The 16,522-nt window shown below is 40.7% G+C and overlaps 2 protein-coding genes across 10 annotated transcripts; one reads left to right on the forward strand and one right to left on the reverse strand.

The window, feature by feature from the left end:
- The first annotated feature begins 26 nt into the window (after nt 1–26).
- Nucleotides 27–5,365, forward strand: LOC131130213 (ELAV-like protein 1). The gene is made up of 8 exons (XM_058074484.1): nt 27–254; nt 798–860; nt 944–1,000; nt 1,079–1,247; nt 3,793–3,896; nt 4,308–4,461; nt 4,546–4,771; nt 4,840–5,365. The coding sequence occupies exons 2-8, from the start codon at nt 825–827 to the stop codon at nt 5,153–5,155; spliced, it is 1,062 nt and encodes a 353-aa protein (XP_057930467.1). The 5' UTR covers nt 27–254; nt 798–824; the 3' UTR covers nt 5,156–5,365.
- Nucleotides 1,585–16,333, reverse strand: LOC131130209 (cytochrome P450 2J6-like). Of its 9 annotated transcripts, none has more exons than XM_058074475.1 (9): nt 16,101–16,182; nt 15,036–15,411; nt 10,765–10,930; nt 9,086–9,238; nt 8,847–9,007; nt 8,392–8,773; nt 8,142–8,329; nt 7,555–7,696; nt 1,585–7,478 (listed from the first exon to the last, which is right to left on the reverse strand). In XM_058074475.1, exons 2-9 carry the CDS (start codon nt 15,120–15,122, stop codon nt 7,342–7,344), a joined length of 1,416 nt encoding a protein of 471 aa, XP_057930458.1. In that variant the 5' UTR covers nt 15,123–15,411; nt 16,101–16,182; the 3' UTR covers nt 1,585–7,341. The 9 variants fall into 9 exon arrangements, with proteins under 9 accessions (XP_057930458.1, XP_057930456.1, XP_057930463.1 ...); XM_058074473.1 differs by lacking the exons at nt 15,036–15,411; nt 16,101–16,182 and adding an exon at nt 12,562–13,245 and having other exon boundaries at nt 8,392–8,530; nt 8,597–8,773; XM_058074480.1 differs by lacking the exons at nt 15,036–15,411; nt 16,101–16,182 and adding an exon at nt 16,246–16,333 and having other exon boundaries at nt 10,765–10,862.
- Between the last annotated feature and the right edge of the window lie 189 nt (nt 16,334–16,522).

Here is a 16,522-nt window from a genome sequence, read left to right on the forward strand (position 1 = left end):
TACCTCACAATGTTTAAAGGACCAAATTAAAAAAAACGAAGAAGAAGCACTCCAACACGAAGAAGAAGAAAAAGCCGAAGAAGAAGACCACCACGAAGACGACGACGCAGACAGAACTGCAGTGTTGTCTCCGCGTGACCCTTTCTTTTGGTATAATTTAAACATAGATACTTTTGTTGCGACTGTATTTTCTAGAAGAGGAATCCCCGGAGCTAATTGTGAATCCTGACCGTTCGTGATCTTCCAAGGTCCGGGTAAGAATGAAATGCTGGTACTGTTAGCGTAAATAGCTCCCGCCATTATTTTCTTTGTTTGAGCCCGGGCTAATGTTAGCTGCTACACGTTCATCATTGACGTCATGTAACATTCAGACACACGCTATCAGTTTTCGTTAGTTTTATATTTTTGTCATGTTTATTAGTTTGCATCATGCTCGTCTATGTAAGCAATATGCTATATATGTGTAGTGTATATATTATGCGGCGAATATCGCCGTACAAGGCCGAGTAAGTATGTTACGATTGTAATGTTTTTTGTAACCGTGATCATTTTTCCTTGAAGAGATTGAAATGGTACATTTTTTTTGTTGGTCATTTTTCTTCTGGGCATCCCGCCAATGTCTAAGACAGATATCCGGTTGATGTTCATCTTATTTCATACCTCTGTGTGTGGTCATAGATATGCAGAGACTGACAAAAACATAATGTTCACATTTACATTGTCGTCAGGTAAAGTCCACATGACTGACTGAAGGTTATGTTGCTGGTGATGGACATTCATGTAATACTTTGTTACAGCATTGATCAATCTCTTCAGTGGTCACCATGGCGCTGAGACGGGGACACATTAGGTACCTGAAGGTGAGAGAATCATTTGGGAGCCCACAACACATTTTAATAGCCACATGTCCATGGCTCTAAATGTATATGGCGTTTAATTTCAGGTGTGCGAGGTGCAAACATCACAGAGCGACGTCAGAGATGCACAGGGAGGTGGAAAGGTACTGACTGTGACTGTAGGCAGTGCCACTGAGCACTTGTCGCTGTGGCTATCGCTCATGTATGCACTCTGATCGCAGGACATGTATGACAACGGCTACAATGACCAGATGATGGAGGAAGACAACTCCAGAACCAACCTCATTGTCAACTACCTGCCGCAGAGCATGAACCAGGACGAACTTCGTAACCTGTTCAGCAACGTTGGCGAAGTGGAGTCGGCTAAGCTGATAAGGGACAAAGTTGCAGGTAAATCTGCCTCTTGTTGCTTCAGACTGAATTAGCCAACGCAGTCATCTTTACCGCATCCTGCCATCCCTTTTTTTAAGTGTGGAGTAAAGGTGGACCTATTCCAACGAGTGCTTAGTAGATCTGAGTCAACAAAAAGAGGAAAACATTAAAAGGAGGCTGTGTTTCAATTTGCACACTTCCATACCTACACTTCAATATGTATGCTATGTGGACTGTGTAGTTAATTCTCTAGAGCAGGTTGTCAAACACGTGCCATGAGGGCCGAGACACTTTTCTTTCCAGGCGGTCACTAAAACAGGTGATTTTAATGATAACCTGCAGTGTTTTAGCCCTCCATTGATGTGCTTTAGAGCGTAGAGCTGTCCCAAAACTATTACTGTCATTGTACATTTGATGATCACAATACTTATCCATAATGGTTAATTACAACCACTGGCATTGGTCCCTCTGTCGTTTGACCATGGTTAGGTACATTCGCAATTTGGGCCGAGTTGAGTGTAACATCGGAGTATTTACGAGTGCCTTCGCAGTGCTAAGTGTAAGTACGCTAGTTGAAAACAAGCCTCAGTGATTTTTAACATGTTGGTGGTGATGTCTTAATTTTAATAAGTGTTGAATAATCACAATAAGACATCTGGGTTAGGCATGGGCCAGTTCCTGCTTCCAAGGCATCCAAGTGTAGGGAAAAGCCATGGTTTCAAAACCACTACATTTGTCCCTCATGCCATTCCTGCACTAAGAGAGACAGTCGAGGTCCAACGCAGCCAAAATGTGGAAATCCCTTGTCAAGTCCCGTGTTTCATTGCAGTCGAAACTGTGCGCCAATGTGTTGAAGCCACAGTCTTGTACGGGTCTGCCACAAATAGGGCATAGATGGCACCGGCAGTAGCTGCCTCATTAGCATTGAGCGGCACTGGCATCGTTGTGCTATGTCGCTGTCGTTTTTACATTTTTTGTTGTGACCACCTTGAGCTACTCGGTGGCATTCATTTGCATTATTTACTTTTTTTAAAATAAGAACATAAAGTATTTATTGTGTTATGACTTGAGTCGCAGGATTAGCCACCGTGTGCTGCATTGAAAACTGAATTCTATTTACGGTAGTGTGAAAGTGTTTGCCCCCTTTCAGATTTTTACATTCTTTTTTTTTGCATGGTTGTCACATTTCAGATCATTAACTAAATTTAAATATTAGTCACTGACAACACAACTGAACACAATTCAGTTTTTCAATGAAGCTTTCTTATTAAGGGAGAGAGAAAAAATTGTCATTCAGCCCCCCCTTTTTTTTCCCAGTTCCCGAAGCAGCAAAAACAGCCCCAGACCATTACACTACCACCACCATACTTTACCGTCGGTATGATGTTCTTTATCTGAAAGTGAAATGCAGCATCCCTTTTTATGCTAGATGTAATGGCACACAGTTTGTCTCGTCAGACCAGTATTCATGTAGGCTTGAAAAATGTTCTCCCCTTTTTGTAAGTTTCATTTCAAATCTGCATTCAGTGATCAGTTGTTTGTTGTCACTGACTAATATAAAAATGTGTTTGATGCGGAACATTTAAGTGTGGCAAACATGCACATAAAAGGGGGCAAGCACTTCTTCCACACCACTCCTTTTTTTCTTTTTAAAAACACATGTTCCACTTCCATCGTGTTCTATTATTTGCTTTAAAAAATGACTGTTTTGATTTGACGTTTTGCTGTTCTGTTCAATCAAGCTCTAAAATGACATATTTTAGAGCTGTAATCATAATACCGTGATATTTATGCCCAACGTTATCATAATTACATACCGGCCCATGCCTAGTCTGGACAGTGATCACTCCATGAAATTATATATATTTTTTCAAATGTTTTTATTTTTTGTTGTTGTTTTTGAAGAGCTCCAACCGTTCTGGACTGTGTGTTTTTTTTGTTTGTTTAGTTTTCTTATGGACAGGAAATAAATGCATCACTATGCTATGTCATATACATTTGCATACACAAGTATCTACAACCATTTTTATTTCTCAATAATTTTGATTTCGCCAACAATTTTGCTCTTGTCATTTTTTTGTGCACTCTTGTTGTAAGTTGTTTTACGCCCTCAGGAGTTATTAATTTCATCCTGTTAACGAGTACTAATGTTAGGATTAAAGGGCTAGTTCACACTTTTTTATGCTGATTTTGCACTGAGCACACTGTAATTTTTATTTTATTTTTTTTAAGATGTATTTGAATGTCTGAGTGACCCCCTCGCCCAACACAGCAACCAACACGGTGAAATGGTCTTTTAAACTAGCGTACTAGATTGTAGATGTTTTTATTGGATGTGAAATAATGACGTTTTGTTTGAATGTTTCCTCAGAGTGAACGCTCTTGTGGTAAAGCTTTCTTTTATAATGTCACTGTGGAAGTGTCTCGCCAGGTCACCTCGTCTCAACCAACCGGAAGCTTTCATGTCCACTTCCACCAATGTACACTTTTGTTGAGTTTGACTTCTGACCTCCTGTAATTTTTTTCTGGTTTTGTTTTGTTGTTTTGCTTTGTGTTTCTCTAGGCAACAGTTTAGGTTACGGCTTTGTTAACTTTGTTAACGCTAGTGATGCCGAGAGGGCAATCAGTTCCCTCAACGGCCTGAGGCTACAGTCTAAAACTATCAAGGTAAAGTTCCACAGGTGCTCTTTGATTTTCACATGCAATGTTCTCCCGCTCAGTGGCGGTGATGTTTCTGCATCTGCAAGGTAGTTTCAACACTGTTTGTTTGTTTTTTTTTTTTTTTTTTAAACCCAACAACTTGTTTAAACTGTGTTTTTGCTTTTTTCTTTTTTTAAATGATACTTTTATTTTATAAACTGTTTTTTTTTTTTTTTTTTACCAAAGTGATTGACACTTTTGTTTTGATGTAATGTGCTAAATCTTTTATTTTTATTTTGACACTATCATCTGACCTAAACGGGTTATATGTATTTTTTGTTTTTGAAACTGTAAACGTATTTAATTGCAACTATTTTATTGAACTGTTGACATTTGTTGTTTGGTCATCAAGATGTTAAAGTGGTGGTCTACTTGCAGGTGTCATATGCACGTCCGAGCTCGGACACCATCAAAGATGCTAATCTCTACATTAGCGGTCTGCCACGCAATTTGAGCCAACAGGACCTGGAAGACATGTTTTCTCGCTACGGACACATCATCAATTCACGAGTGCTGGTGGACCAGGCCTCAGGTGATCACTCATGCACTCACTAAGTCATTCAGGTCCTCCTGGCATGCAAGTTTCTTATTCTGAAATACGCTCTCGGCTGTGTAGGTTTGTCACGGGGCGTAGCCTTCATCAGATTTGACAAAAGGGCCGAGGCAGAGGACGCAGTCAAACATCTCAACGGGCAAACGCCGCCCGGCACCTCTGAGCCCATCACGGTCAAGTTTGCCGCCAATCCCAACCAGGCGCGGAACTCTCAGCTGATGTCGCAAATGTACCACGGTCAATCACGACGTTTTGGAGGACCCGTGCACCACCAGACGCAGAGGTTCCGGTGAGTACATTTTATAAGTAAAACGTTTTAGAGATGTTTTCTCATTTACTTCCCGCTTGTTGCCTCAGATTCTCTCCGATGAGTGTTGACCACATGAGTGGAGGGAGTGGCGCTTCAGGGGGCTCGTCAGGTTGGTGCGTCTTCATTTACAACCTCGGCCAAGAAGTGGACGAGTCCATCCTCTGGCAGCTCTTTGGGCCTTTTGGCGCTGTTGTGAATGTGAAGGTGATTCGGGATTTCAACACTAACAAGTGCAAAGGCTTCGGTTTCGTCACCATGACCAACTACGAGGAGGCCGCCATGGCCATCCACAATCTGAACGGTTACAGACTGGGAGACAAAGTCCTCCAAGTGTCTTTTAAGACCAGTAAAGGTCACAAGTAGAGGACACACTATTGTTCATAAAAAGGTTTAGTGACGATTAGTGTTAAGTTTTGCAAATATTATTAAAGCGTTTGCGCAGGTTTTGTTGTCCACCTAATATCTCAAATATGATTGACAGCTGTTTGGTCCAAAATAAGGATTGTCATTGTATGCTTTTTTTTTTTTTTTTTTGGTGTGTCATGGTGGAAAGAATAAAGACTATTTGTCTAACTTGACTTACTGTTGTCAAAGTTTGTCACAACTAGAGCGACCTCTCATTTCCATTAAAAATGATTTTTTGGTGGGAAAAATATACTGTAAGTGTAGGCACTGTCAAGGTAGCCAGTTAATGTAGATATGGTGTCGTATTTCATTTCAAGTTTATGGATGTAGCCCCTAATCACAAAAGGGCCTCCAAGGGCTTAACAAGCTGGCAACAATAGACCACATCCACTGATAAGAACCCCCATCCGGGCAACAAAAACTCAAAACCCATTTCGGGGAGGGGGATAAATGGACGTTGAGTGGGTAACATGACACAATATAAGTATAGACAAAGTAAATTCAAATGGCATAATAGTCATAGATGTAGCGGCGTCAGGCTAGTTGGTCTTGGGGTGATTTAAGTTATGATCGACGGGGTCCGCCATACTATCCTGTGTCCACAGGATAGAACCAAGTGGTTGTAATATCGTTCCGTTTACACCAGAGGGGGCTACAAACGTACGTATGTCTATACAGTATATGTAATGTAATGACTCTTAGGGGTGTTATGTGTGGTGCTTGTGCGTGTGTTGGCATAAAAAGATGTGTTCCGGGGTTCGGGGGATGAAAAGGGGGAACGGACAGGAAGAGACAATGACCACTTTGTCACAAAACAGCAAGGTGCGTTCAGGGGCACATGTAACATCGCAGCAACGTCTTTGTTACGTGTGTACTGCATGTGTGGTCTAGATAAGAAAGATAAAGAAAAACAGTAAGGTGTACATTCTTATTAATGGCTATTGTAACTCATATTGCGAAAGTACATTATTCTTCATTTAAGTATACTCGCAAAACACTGACTCCTTTTCATTGCTTTACAGAGCCACACCTTAAATGCACCGAACCGAGTCACTTCAATTCATCAATATCAATGCTGGCTTTTTTTGTCCTCCAAGACAAAGTCCATGCGGAAATAATCTGGCGGACTCGCTGCCTCACGATAGCTAATAAAGCCAACCCGCCATACATTAACTAAAGCGGTCATCAATGAGAGCCAAAGGATGGCAAGACCTGGCAAGACCTGAAATGACCCAACTGGGACACGAGTCATTCCCACAGTGCAAGAGTCTATTACTGGTTATGGCACATTCCAACTCAAAGCTTAAACAAGCCTCAAAGTAAACTGAAAATATGGATGGCGACCCCGATAACACACTTCCGCACAAGACACATTATAGTCAATTACTCTGATAACAACATTAATAAACATACGGTTGCAATCCAACATGACGCATCCATCGCTCAAGTGTGAGGACTACCAGACAATGCTATTGACCTGGCAGACCACCACACTTCGGAGGGATAAAATAGCACCTAAGACGAAAAACACCAAAGGTGGAAGATTGTACATAAGAATAAAGGTACTGTTGTTGCACACCTACCATGTTTACTTCTTTATTTTATTGTGTATTTTAGCCTTGTTAGCCGACTATGGACAAAATCGAACAAATCAAATTCAACTATGAAAATCCTTAGTCAAAGACAGCATTTGGTCTTACTTTACAATAAAGTACTAGAAAATACAGTCGTTACTGAGGAACAATCAATCAGTCAACTAATCAGTCCATCAACTAATGATATAATCACAAAGTCTCATTAAAAGATCACAATTGTGAACATGTCTATTGATAGAAATTGTACAGTTAAAGTATAATAAAACATTTTTTTACTATTGTATTGCAATAGTACAGTTTGTTAACAATATGATGATGATAATTGTATATGGGAAAAAAAAAAAACCAAATTTGCATATTCTTTGAAATAATAGCCCTGTTTTTATGCAGACCTGGTTTTTGAGTTACCTGAACTTTAATTCCGGAAATGTATTCTCCCCATACTGTATGAGCGCATTACAGCAATATTTTTACCTATCCTGTGGATGAAAAACCTTTAAAGGTCAAATCATTTTAACGTTTGTTTCATTTTGTATTTCATTGCATGAATTAGCGTGCCTTGAAGTGGACCCTGTAGTCGGACTCATCTTCATTGAAGGCGGACAAAGAGAACTTCTGAAGCAAAGCCACCAAAAACAGGAAAATCTCCATTTTGGCCAATGATTCTCCAAGACACGCACGCTTCCCTGTAAGATTGATGAAGGTTCGAAAAGCAGTTTTTACAGACAGCTCATGACATTTATTGACGTATGAGTGGCTTACCCGCAGCAAAAGGCAGGAAGGCTTCTTTCTTTCGGAACTTTCCATCAGCATCAAGGAAGTGTCCGGGGTTAAAAATGTGTGGTGTTTCCCATTCATTCTCGTCAAACAGCACAGACATCAGAAACATCATCACATACGTACCCTGAAAACAAAACATATTCCTGTGTTTTTCCCAAGAAAATGTGCTTTTGTTGTTGCTGGGGGGCCAGTGATGAACATGCAGCCCATCATCCATCCATCCATCCATCCACTTTCCACTCTTTTTGCTTATCCTCACGACGGTCACGGGCATGCTGGAGCCTATCCCAGCTGTATACCCTGGACTGGTCGCCAGCCAATCACAGGGCACATATAGACAAACAACCATTCACACTCACATTCATACCTATGGACAATTTGGAGTGGCTAATTAACCTAGCATGTTTTTGGAATGTGGGAGGAAAGCGGAGTACCCGGAGAAAACCCACGCGCGGGCAGAACATGCAAACTCCACACGGAGATGCCAGAGCGGGGAATCAAACCCATGATCCATAAAATGTGAGCTTTTAAATTGTTAGCTTTGACTTAGCATGACTGAATCACAGCACCTTTGGAATGTCGTAGCCCCCTAGCTGTGTGTCGTTGGCGGCCACTCTGGGTACATTGAACGGAACAATGTTGGCCATCCTGTGGATCTCATGGACGACAGCGTTTGTGTAGGACAAGTTGACTCTGTCCGCCATCGTAGGTAGACGAGCGTGTCCGATCACTTGGTCGATCTCTGCATGGACCTTCTCTGGAAGCACATGCTCGCTAATCAGCATTTACTTTCAAAGAACACTCATGATGCTGACCTACCCTGGACGTCAGGGTTTTGGATGAGGTACAACAAACCCAGCTTCAGAGTGGCGGCCGTGGGTAATGTCCCTGCCATGAAGAGATCCATGGAACATAGAACCAAATTGTTCTCGTCAAATCCATGATCGTTTTCAGTGTCCTGAAAAGAAAATATGGTCATTTGACGTTTTGTAGCTTTTTCTTTGCATGATGGCGTTTCACTCACATTCTTCATTTCGATCAGGAAAGAGTCAATGTAGTCCCTGGGATTGCTGGGGTCCAGGTCCTGTTTGTGCCTCTTCACTTCCTCACTGATGAACTGAGAGATGTTGTTGAAATGGTGAAATATTTTGTTGTGAGGACCTGGCAGGTGCTTCATTATCCGGGGGAATGTCTCATAGAGCTGTGCAGGGAAAAAAAAGCAACATGAGTGACAGTTTCATTTTTGATTTAAACTGGCCAGAACATTGACATACATCAAACCATACGGAGAACTCCAGTTTAACAAATTCAGTCCAATTGTGCATCATGATAACAAAGTTGTGGTCGCTGTACTCAAAACGTCTTCCCATCACCAGCTGGCAGATGATGTTGGACACAGCATTGGTGAAGAGCCCTCTTGGATCCATAGCTTCACCTTTACGGGGAGAATTCTTCACTAATGCAACACATGTATTTTGTTTGTATATGGATGTTGAGTAGTGTGCCGAATTACCATTGAGCATCTCAATCTCCTCCAGCAGGTGTCGAGCTTCCTCACAGATGTTTCGCTCCATAAGGTTCCTTCCAACGCCAAAGTTGCGCATAGTCGACAAAGCGAAATGCCGCTGTCTCTTCCAAGGTTCGCCATTGCTAGTGAACAGACCGTCTGTGACAAACATGGGGAGGGCATGAGACTGTATTGACTGCGGGAACCGGCGCCCTCACTCCTGCAAATGTACTGTAGATGTGATGGATTGTTTCTGTTGAGACGTGTTGGTATCGAAGGTGAATAATTCATCCATCAGCCTTGTTCTAGCTCAGGGATGGATGGGCAAACTACAGCCTGGGGGCCACATGCGGCCCACTAAGCGTTTCAATCCAGCCCGGCAGTTGCTTTCTAAGTATTTCAACTTTTAACATACAGACTGGCAACATGACTTGCAAGTCGGATGTCTTATTTAGTAAAAAAACAACAAAACTGTCAAATTAAATTACTTAGTTTGATGTTTAAAGTGAACATGAGAACATACAGCTGATAGTACAGATCAAATTATAAGCATAAAATAGTGCATGTGTGTGTTAAATATATGTTGCAAATATGTTAATATATGTTGTCCGGCTGCAGAGACTACCGTGAGTGCACCACTATTGCACTGAAGATTGACCTGTATATTTAACTTTTTCTATATTCATTTTAAAAAGGGAATATATTATTTTTCTACTTTTCTCAAATATTGTTTACATTTTAATGAAACTTTGCACACGTATTTGGCTTTGACTTTTGTCTAAATTCAGTTCATGGAAAAAATATCAATATATATCGTTATTCTACCTATATATACATATATAACGGGTTATGAGTTTTAGTCCATATGGCCCAGCGTTACTTATTGCTAATGTTAAATTAATGCCTTCTTGTGCGTTACATTTATGTGACCATGACGATGAGAGACAGAGTCTGACTGGCTCGAAGGCTACCAGTACTCGCTTCAGTTCATGTTGTTAGTGGTAAAAGTAGATTTCGGTAGGTCAATTTATTCATTCATTCATTCATTCATTTTCTACCGCTTTTCCTCACAAGGGTCGCGGGGGGTGCTGGAGCCTGTCCCAGCTGTCTTCGGGCCAATCACAGGGCACATATAGACAAACAACCATTCACACTCACATTCATACCTATGGACAATTTGGAGTCGCTAATTAACCTAGCATGTTTTTGGAATGTGGGATGAAACCGGAGTACCCGGAGAAAACCCACGCATGCACAGGGAGAACATGCACGCTGGTCTCCTAGCTGTGAGGTCTGCGTGCTAACCACTAGACCGCCGTGCCGCTATAGGTCAATTTATTCAATTTTAAATTCAATAATTTATTTAATTGCTTTATTTTATTATTATTATCAAGGACACCTCCGCCAGCCCTAGACTGTGGGTCTCTTAAAACCATCACTGTTAGATTTTTTATGTCATGTTACTTCTAAACTAAACAAAGTTGATGCTAATTGACTTGTTGTAATAATAGAATTGATAAGCAGACTGGCAACCTGAAACATGTTCTTAATTCCTATCTGCTGGGATCTAATATCAATTTGAAAGCCCCTGAAATGAACAGGACGGGACCCCGTTTAGACTAAAGCATGCTAAACAGTCAAATTACTGGTTACATAGCAAGATGTGTTTGTGCATGTGTGTTTACTTCTTTGTCCGGAGAATAGCCTTGCATAAACAGAGCTATACGGTCGATCCACAAAGTTCTTGGCCTGCGTCACAATGGCCTCCTTGACCATCTTGTAGCTGCACACAAACACGAACTTTTGATGGCCGTAATGACAGCGGAATACATTTCCATAGACGTCAGCCAGCTGGACACAACATATCAGAAGATGAAAATACACAATGTGACACATGGGCGACTTTAGAGGTAGATTAAAAAATACATAAAAACATAAAAACAGCACATAAAATATATAAAATACATAAAAACAGCCTTTTTGCTTCTTTTTACTTCAGATTTGTTTTCTCAAAGCATGATCGCCATATATGACTTCTATCAAAATGTGATAATACTGTCTATTCCGGAAATTAAGTACTTCCTGGTTCTGACTAAACTTGCACCCTGCAGCGATAGTTCCCATTCTTTATTTACACAGAACTTCAGAACGTTAGTCTTGGTTCCCATCGGTGCTCGAGACTCAATGCCCGACCCTCGTCTTTACATAATGTCTTTACACGTCAACATAAATGACAACATAATGTCAACATAAAAACTGCCATTATTATTTTAACTACAGTTTTTAGTTTTAATATTAATTTATAGAAAGACAGTCAACAGTTAAAGTGCTCATAACACAGAAAAATGGTCAAAAAAAGTAAAAAAAAAGTTCCACTTTTCTGACCTATAAATGTAGTTCAAATGTATTCTCGTGTTAAACGATGCCAGAGTTTCAGATAATGAGGTTTGTGCATTTGGATGTGAGCCCTGAAATAAGCTTGTGATGGCTCTGAATGCTCGGTTTCAGAGAGTTTTTTTTGTAACACTGGCTCTCTGTGATGTCACAGAATGCCAGGCTTCCTTATATGAGCGGCTGCTGTAGACCAGATATGCTGTTTGCACTTCCCCAAGACTGCTTCTTTCTTTACGGCGTTAGCAATGTCTCCCAGGAAGTGTTTCTTCAGGTGTAAGGGAAAGCTACATTTGTTTCCAATTCCTAACGAGGCAAACATCAGGCACAAGTGTTCCCTACCAGCAAAAGAAAAATATTTTCATCTGTCAACGGCATTTCACACTGGACTGTTTTGTGAACATGGGCCACTATGCAGCTGGACTAGCCCACAAATTTGCTTAAGCCTGACACCTTTCCAACGTTACTTGGTGGTGTGGAAGAGTCAGAAGAGCAAGCAGTAAGTAACACGTGTTTATTTTGTGTAAGTCATGGAGCAAAAGCGCTTGTCTGTGTAGCATTACAGCATAGAGGAAGTGGGGTTGCTAATAGCCGAAAGACGTAAAAAGGGGCAACTACAGTACGTATATCAACATTCAAGCACACATCAGGAAATATGCCTTTTGAAGTTATTTTTTATTACAACAATTACATGTTTTAGTGTCAAAAGTGTTAGTGTTATAAAACATTTCAAACTGAATCTGAATTGTTATAGCAGTTTTCTTAAGGGTAATGTGAGCCCCAATATGGCGTAGTTTTAGATCATCAAAATACGGCAAGATACTGTAAGTATTACAAGCAAGTATTACAAGTACCTGTTCTTACATGGTCACAGCATGTACATATACCAAAGGCTAAAATGCTGTCAGAGGTGTTTTTGTGGAGGAAATAGGTGTGTCCCAATAATGTATACATTGTTAGCTAGCTTAACTCGTTTTGTGGCGTTGTAATGCACAGAAAAGAGATTGTTTCACATAAATATAAATGATTCAGTTCCCCTCTAATTTTAATGAATACGAATGAGTTTAAGCATTTGTGTATTCAAATGTTACCTTGGTCAAAGAGATGTGTGGTCGTTTTCTGTCTAGAGTGAATAAATTTCCAACCAAGGGGAGAGCAAGCGGTCCTGGAGGATAGTTTGGAGGATCCCTGTTTTTGAGATAGCATGCTACCAGAAAGATTACAATAAAAGCAAAAAGCCATGATAGAAATGAATAGAACCACATGGTCGGCCAGAGTCACACAGAGTCAGGTGGAGTATAAAAGCAGCTACACAAGCAAACAATCACCACACCCACATTGAAAACCAACTCAACCTTCAAACTCTTGATAAAGAAGGCACCATTGAGTGTTGCTGGGTTTTCATGTGACCTCTGTTGGAATTTGACCACCTGTTCTTAGGTCAGTGATTCCTGTGGGTGTCGTGTTGGAGGCAAGAGATGACAACTAACTTGTCAGTTATATGGTTTACTCTCAGACCAGTCAGATTACACGGAGCTCCGGGCTCATAAGTCTTTCCCTAACACCTGCAGAGACGTAGGCTGAACCCAGCGATTATGTGTCCTGTGATTTGCCCAAGGCTACTTGGTTGTACTTGATTAAATGTAGTGCATAGTTATATGAGTGAGACACAAGAAATAGGAGACAAACATACATGAGACACAAAGAATAGGAGACAAACATACATGAGACACAAAGAATAGGAGACAAACATATATGAGATACAAAGAATAGGAGACAAACATACATGAGACGCAAAGAATAAGAGACAAACATACATGAGACACAAAGAATAGGAGACAAACATACATGAGACACAAAGAATAGGAGACAAACATACATGAGACACAAAGAATAGGAGACAAACATACATGAGACACAAAGAATAGGAGACAAACATACATGAGACACAAAGAATAGGAGACAAACATACATGAGACACAAAGAATAGGAGACAAACATACATGAGACGCAAAGAATAGGAGACAAACATATATGAGACGCAAAGAATAGGAGACAAACATACATGAGACACAAAGAATAGGAGACAAACATATGAGACACAAAGAATAGGAGACAAACATACATGAGACACAAAGAATAAGAGACAAACATACATGAGACGCAAAGAATAGGAGACAAACATACATGAGACGCAAAGAATAGGAGACAAACATACATGAGACGCAAAGAATAAGAGACAAACATATATGAGACACAAGAAATAGGAGACAGACATACATGAGACACAAAGAATAGGAGACAAACATACATGAGACACAAGAAATAGGAGACAGACATACATGAGACACAAAGAATAGGAGACAAACATACATGAGACACAAGAAATAGGAGACAGACATACATGAGACACAAAGAATAGGAGACAAACATACATGAGACACAAAGAATAGGAGACAAACATACATGAGACACAAGAAATAGGAGACAGACATACATGAGACACAAAGAATAGGAGACAAACATACATGAGACACAAAGAATAGGAGACAAACATACATGAGACGCAAAGAATAGGAGACAAACATACATGAGACACAAAGAATAGGAGACAGACATACATGAGACACAAAGAATAGGAGACAAACATATATGAGACGCAAAGAATAGGAGACAAACATACATGAGACACAAAGAATAGGAGACAAACATATATGAGACGCAAAGAATAGGAGACAAACATACATGAGACACAAAGAATAGGAGACAAACATACATGAGACACAAAGAATAAGAGACAAACATACATGAGACGCAAAGAATAGGAGACAAACATACATGAGACGCAAAGAATAGGAGACAAACATACATGAGACGCAAAGAATAAGAGACAAACATATATGAGACACAAGAAATAGGAGACAGACATACATGAGACACAAAGAATAGGAGACAAACATACATGAGACACAAGAAATAGGAGACAGACATACATGAGACACAAAGAATAGGAGACAAACATACATGAGACACAAGAAATAGGAGACAGACATACATGAGACACAAAGAATAGGAGACAAACATACATGAGACACAAAGAATAGGAGACAAACATACATGAGACGCAAAGAATAGGAGACAAACATACATGAGACACAAAGAATAGGAGACAGACATACATGAGACACAAAGAATAGGAGACAAACATATATGAGACGCAAAGAATAGGAGACAAACATACATGAGACACAAAGAATAGGAGACAAACATATATGAGACGCAAAGAATAGGAGACAAACATACATGAGACACAAAGAATAGGAGACAAACATACATGAGACACAAAGAATAGGAGACAAACATACATGAGACGCAAAGAATAGGAGACAAACATATATGAGACACAAAGAATAGGAGACAAACATATATGAGACACAAAGAATAGGAGACAAACATATATGAGACGCAAAGAATAGGAGACAAACATACATGAGACACAAAGAATAGGAGACAAACATACATGAGACACAAAGAATAGGAGACAAACATATATGAAATCCTTCACCTCACATCCGGCTGTTGTCATCATGGGCTCAAAGAAGACAAAGCCTGCCTTCCTCACTGTTTTTTTTCCCAGACGTGTGGCGTTCATTCCTCTTCTTGAGGCTGCTCCCCCAGAACACAACTGCCTACAGGAGGGCGCTAGCTATCACAGTCTAGTAGAAGATCTGCAGCAGCCTTCTGAGGGAGATGGCTCTGCCTTTTCCAGCACAGGGCATCCATGCAGTTGCTGAATAGGTTGCCAGAGACTGCAGACCAATCCATATTGTTGAAGACTAGGGGCTTCAGTATCTCATCCAGGTAGCCACAGGTGACTATGTGGCTATTGAGCCCTTGAACACTTTCAAGGAGAACAAACTGTCATCGTGTGAATTCATAAACTGTATGGAAATGAAAAGGCAACAAATGCGGAGCAGTTGGTCAAAGTAACGTTTCAGAGGAGACCACTGGATAGCGGTAAGCAACCATAACTGCCTCGGGTTATCGCTTTATTGTAATTTCTTTAAAGGGGGCCTGCCATGCTACCTTTTCAGTCCTTTGTATTGAGTTGTGGACGCCTATAGAGCAGCTACACACAATAACCAGCACATAAAGTGTTCCAGTTCTTCCAGAATCTGCACCTATTCAGCTGTATATGTTTGGATTTCGTGCTTCCCTGTGAAAATAGTCTGTTCCACCCATAGCCCGCCTCCAGGCACGCCCACTCTGCTGTGGTTGGTCACACTCCCGAGTGCATAGAAAGAGTTCTGGTTTGTGCCGCCAATTTTGTAGGACTTGATAAATCCAACCCGGAAGTAGAGACTGGGCAGTCCGAAGTTTCTCAAGAAAAGGTTACTTCAAAATGTCTCCCAAAGGTAGCTTTAGCATTTTAGCGACGGTAACGTGTAATGTGTTTTGCGGGACTACCAATGTGTAAAAAAAACCCCCAGGATAGAGCCACTAATTGTGGTGGGAAAAGGCTATTAGCAACCCCACTTCCTCTATGCTATAATGATACACAGACAAGCGTTTTTGTTCCATGACTTACACAAAATAAACACAGTTAGGACACTGATAAATTGTTACTTACTGCTTGCTCTTCCGACTCTTCAGTTTGTCAGTTTGTCGGCTGGTCCAGCTGCATGTTCACAAAACAGTCCAGTGTGAAATGCCGTTGACAGATTAAAATGTATTTCTTTTTCTGGTAGGGAATCAGGAACTCTAACCACTTGTACCTAATGGTGGCGTCTTTAGGAGTCGTAAACAAATTGCTTTAAACCGCGGAGCAGCGCTTGGGGTCTGGCGGGGGCTGCGTGACGTCATCATGCTGCGCGAAGACTCCATGGAGAAGTCTGCATTCCAACAAACCTTCGTGGCCCATCATATCCCAACATTCTCAAATCGTAAGTATTGATTTATTAATAAGTATCAATTTGTTGGTAAATCGTAAGTATCGATTTGTGTAAGCAGACAATTTTAACACTTTAATATCTCTCCTGCTATTACCAAACA

The sequence above is a fragment of the Doryrhamphus excisus genome, chromosome 5, assembly GCF_030265055.1.
Source record: "Doryrhamphus excisus isolate RoL2022-K1 chromosome 5, RoL_Dexc_1.0, whole genome shotgun sequence".
NCBI lineage: Eukaryota > Metazoa > Chordata > Actinopteri > Syngnathiformes > Syngnathidae > Doryrhamphus > Doryrhamphus excisus.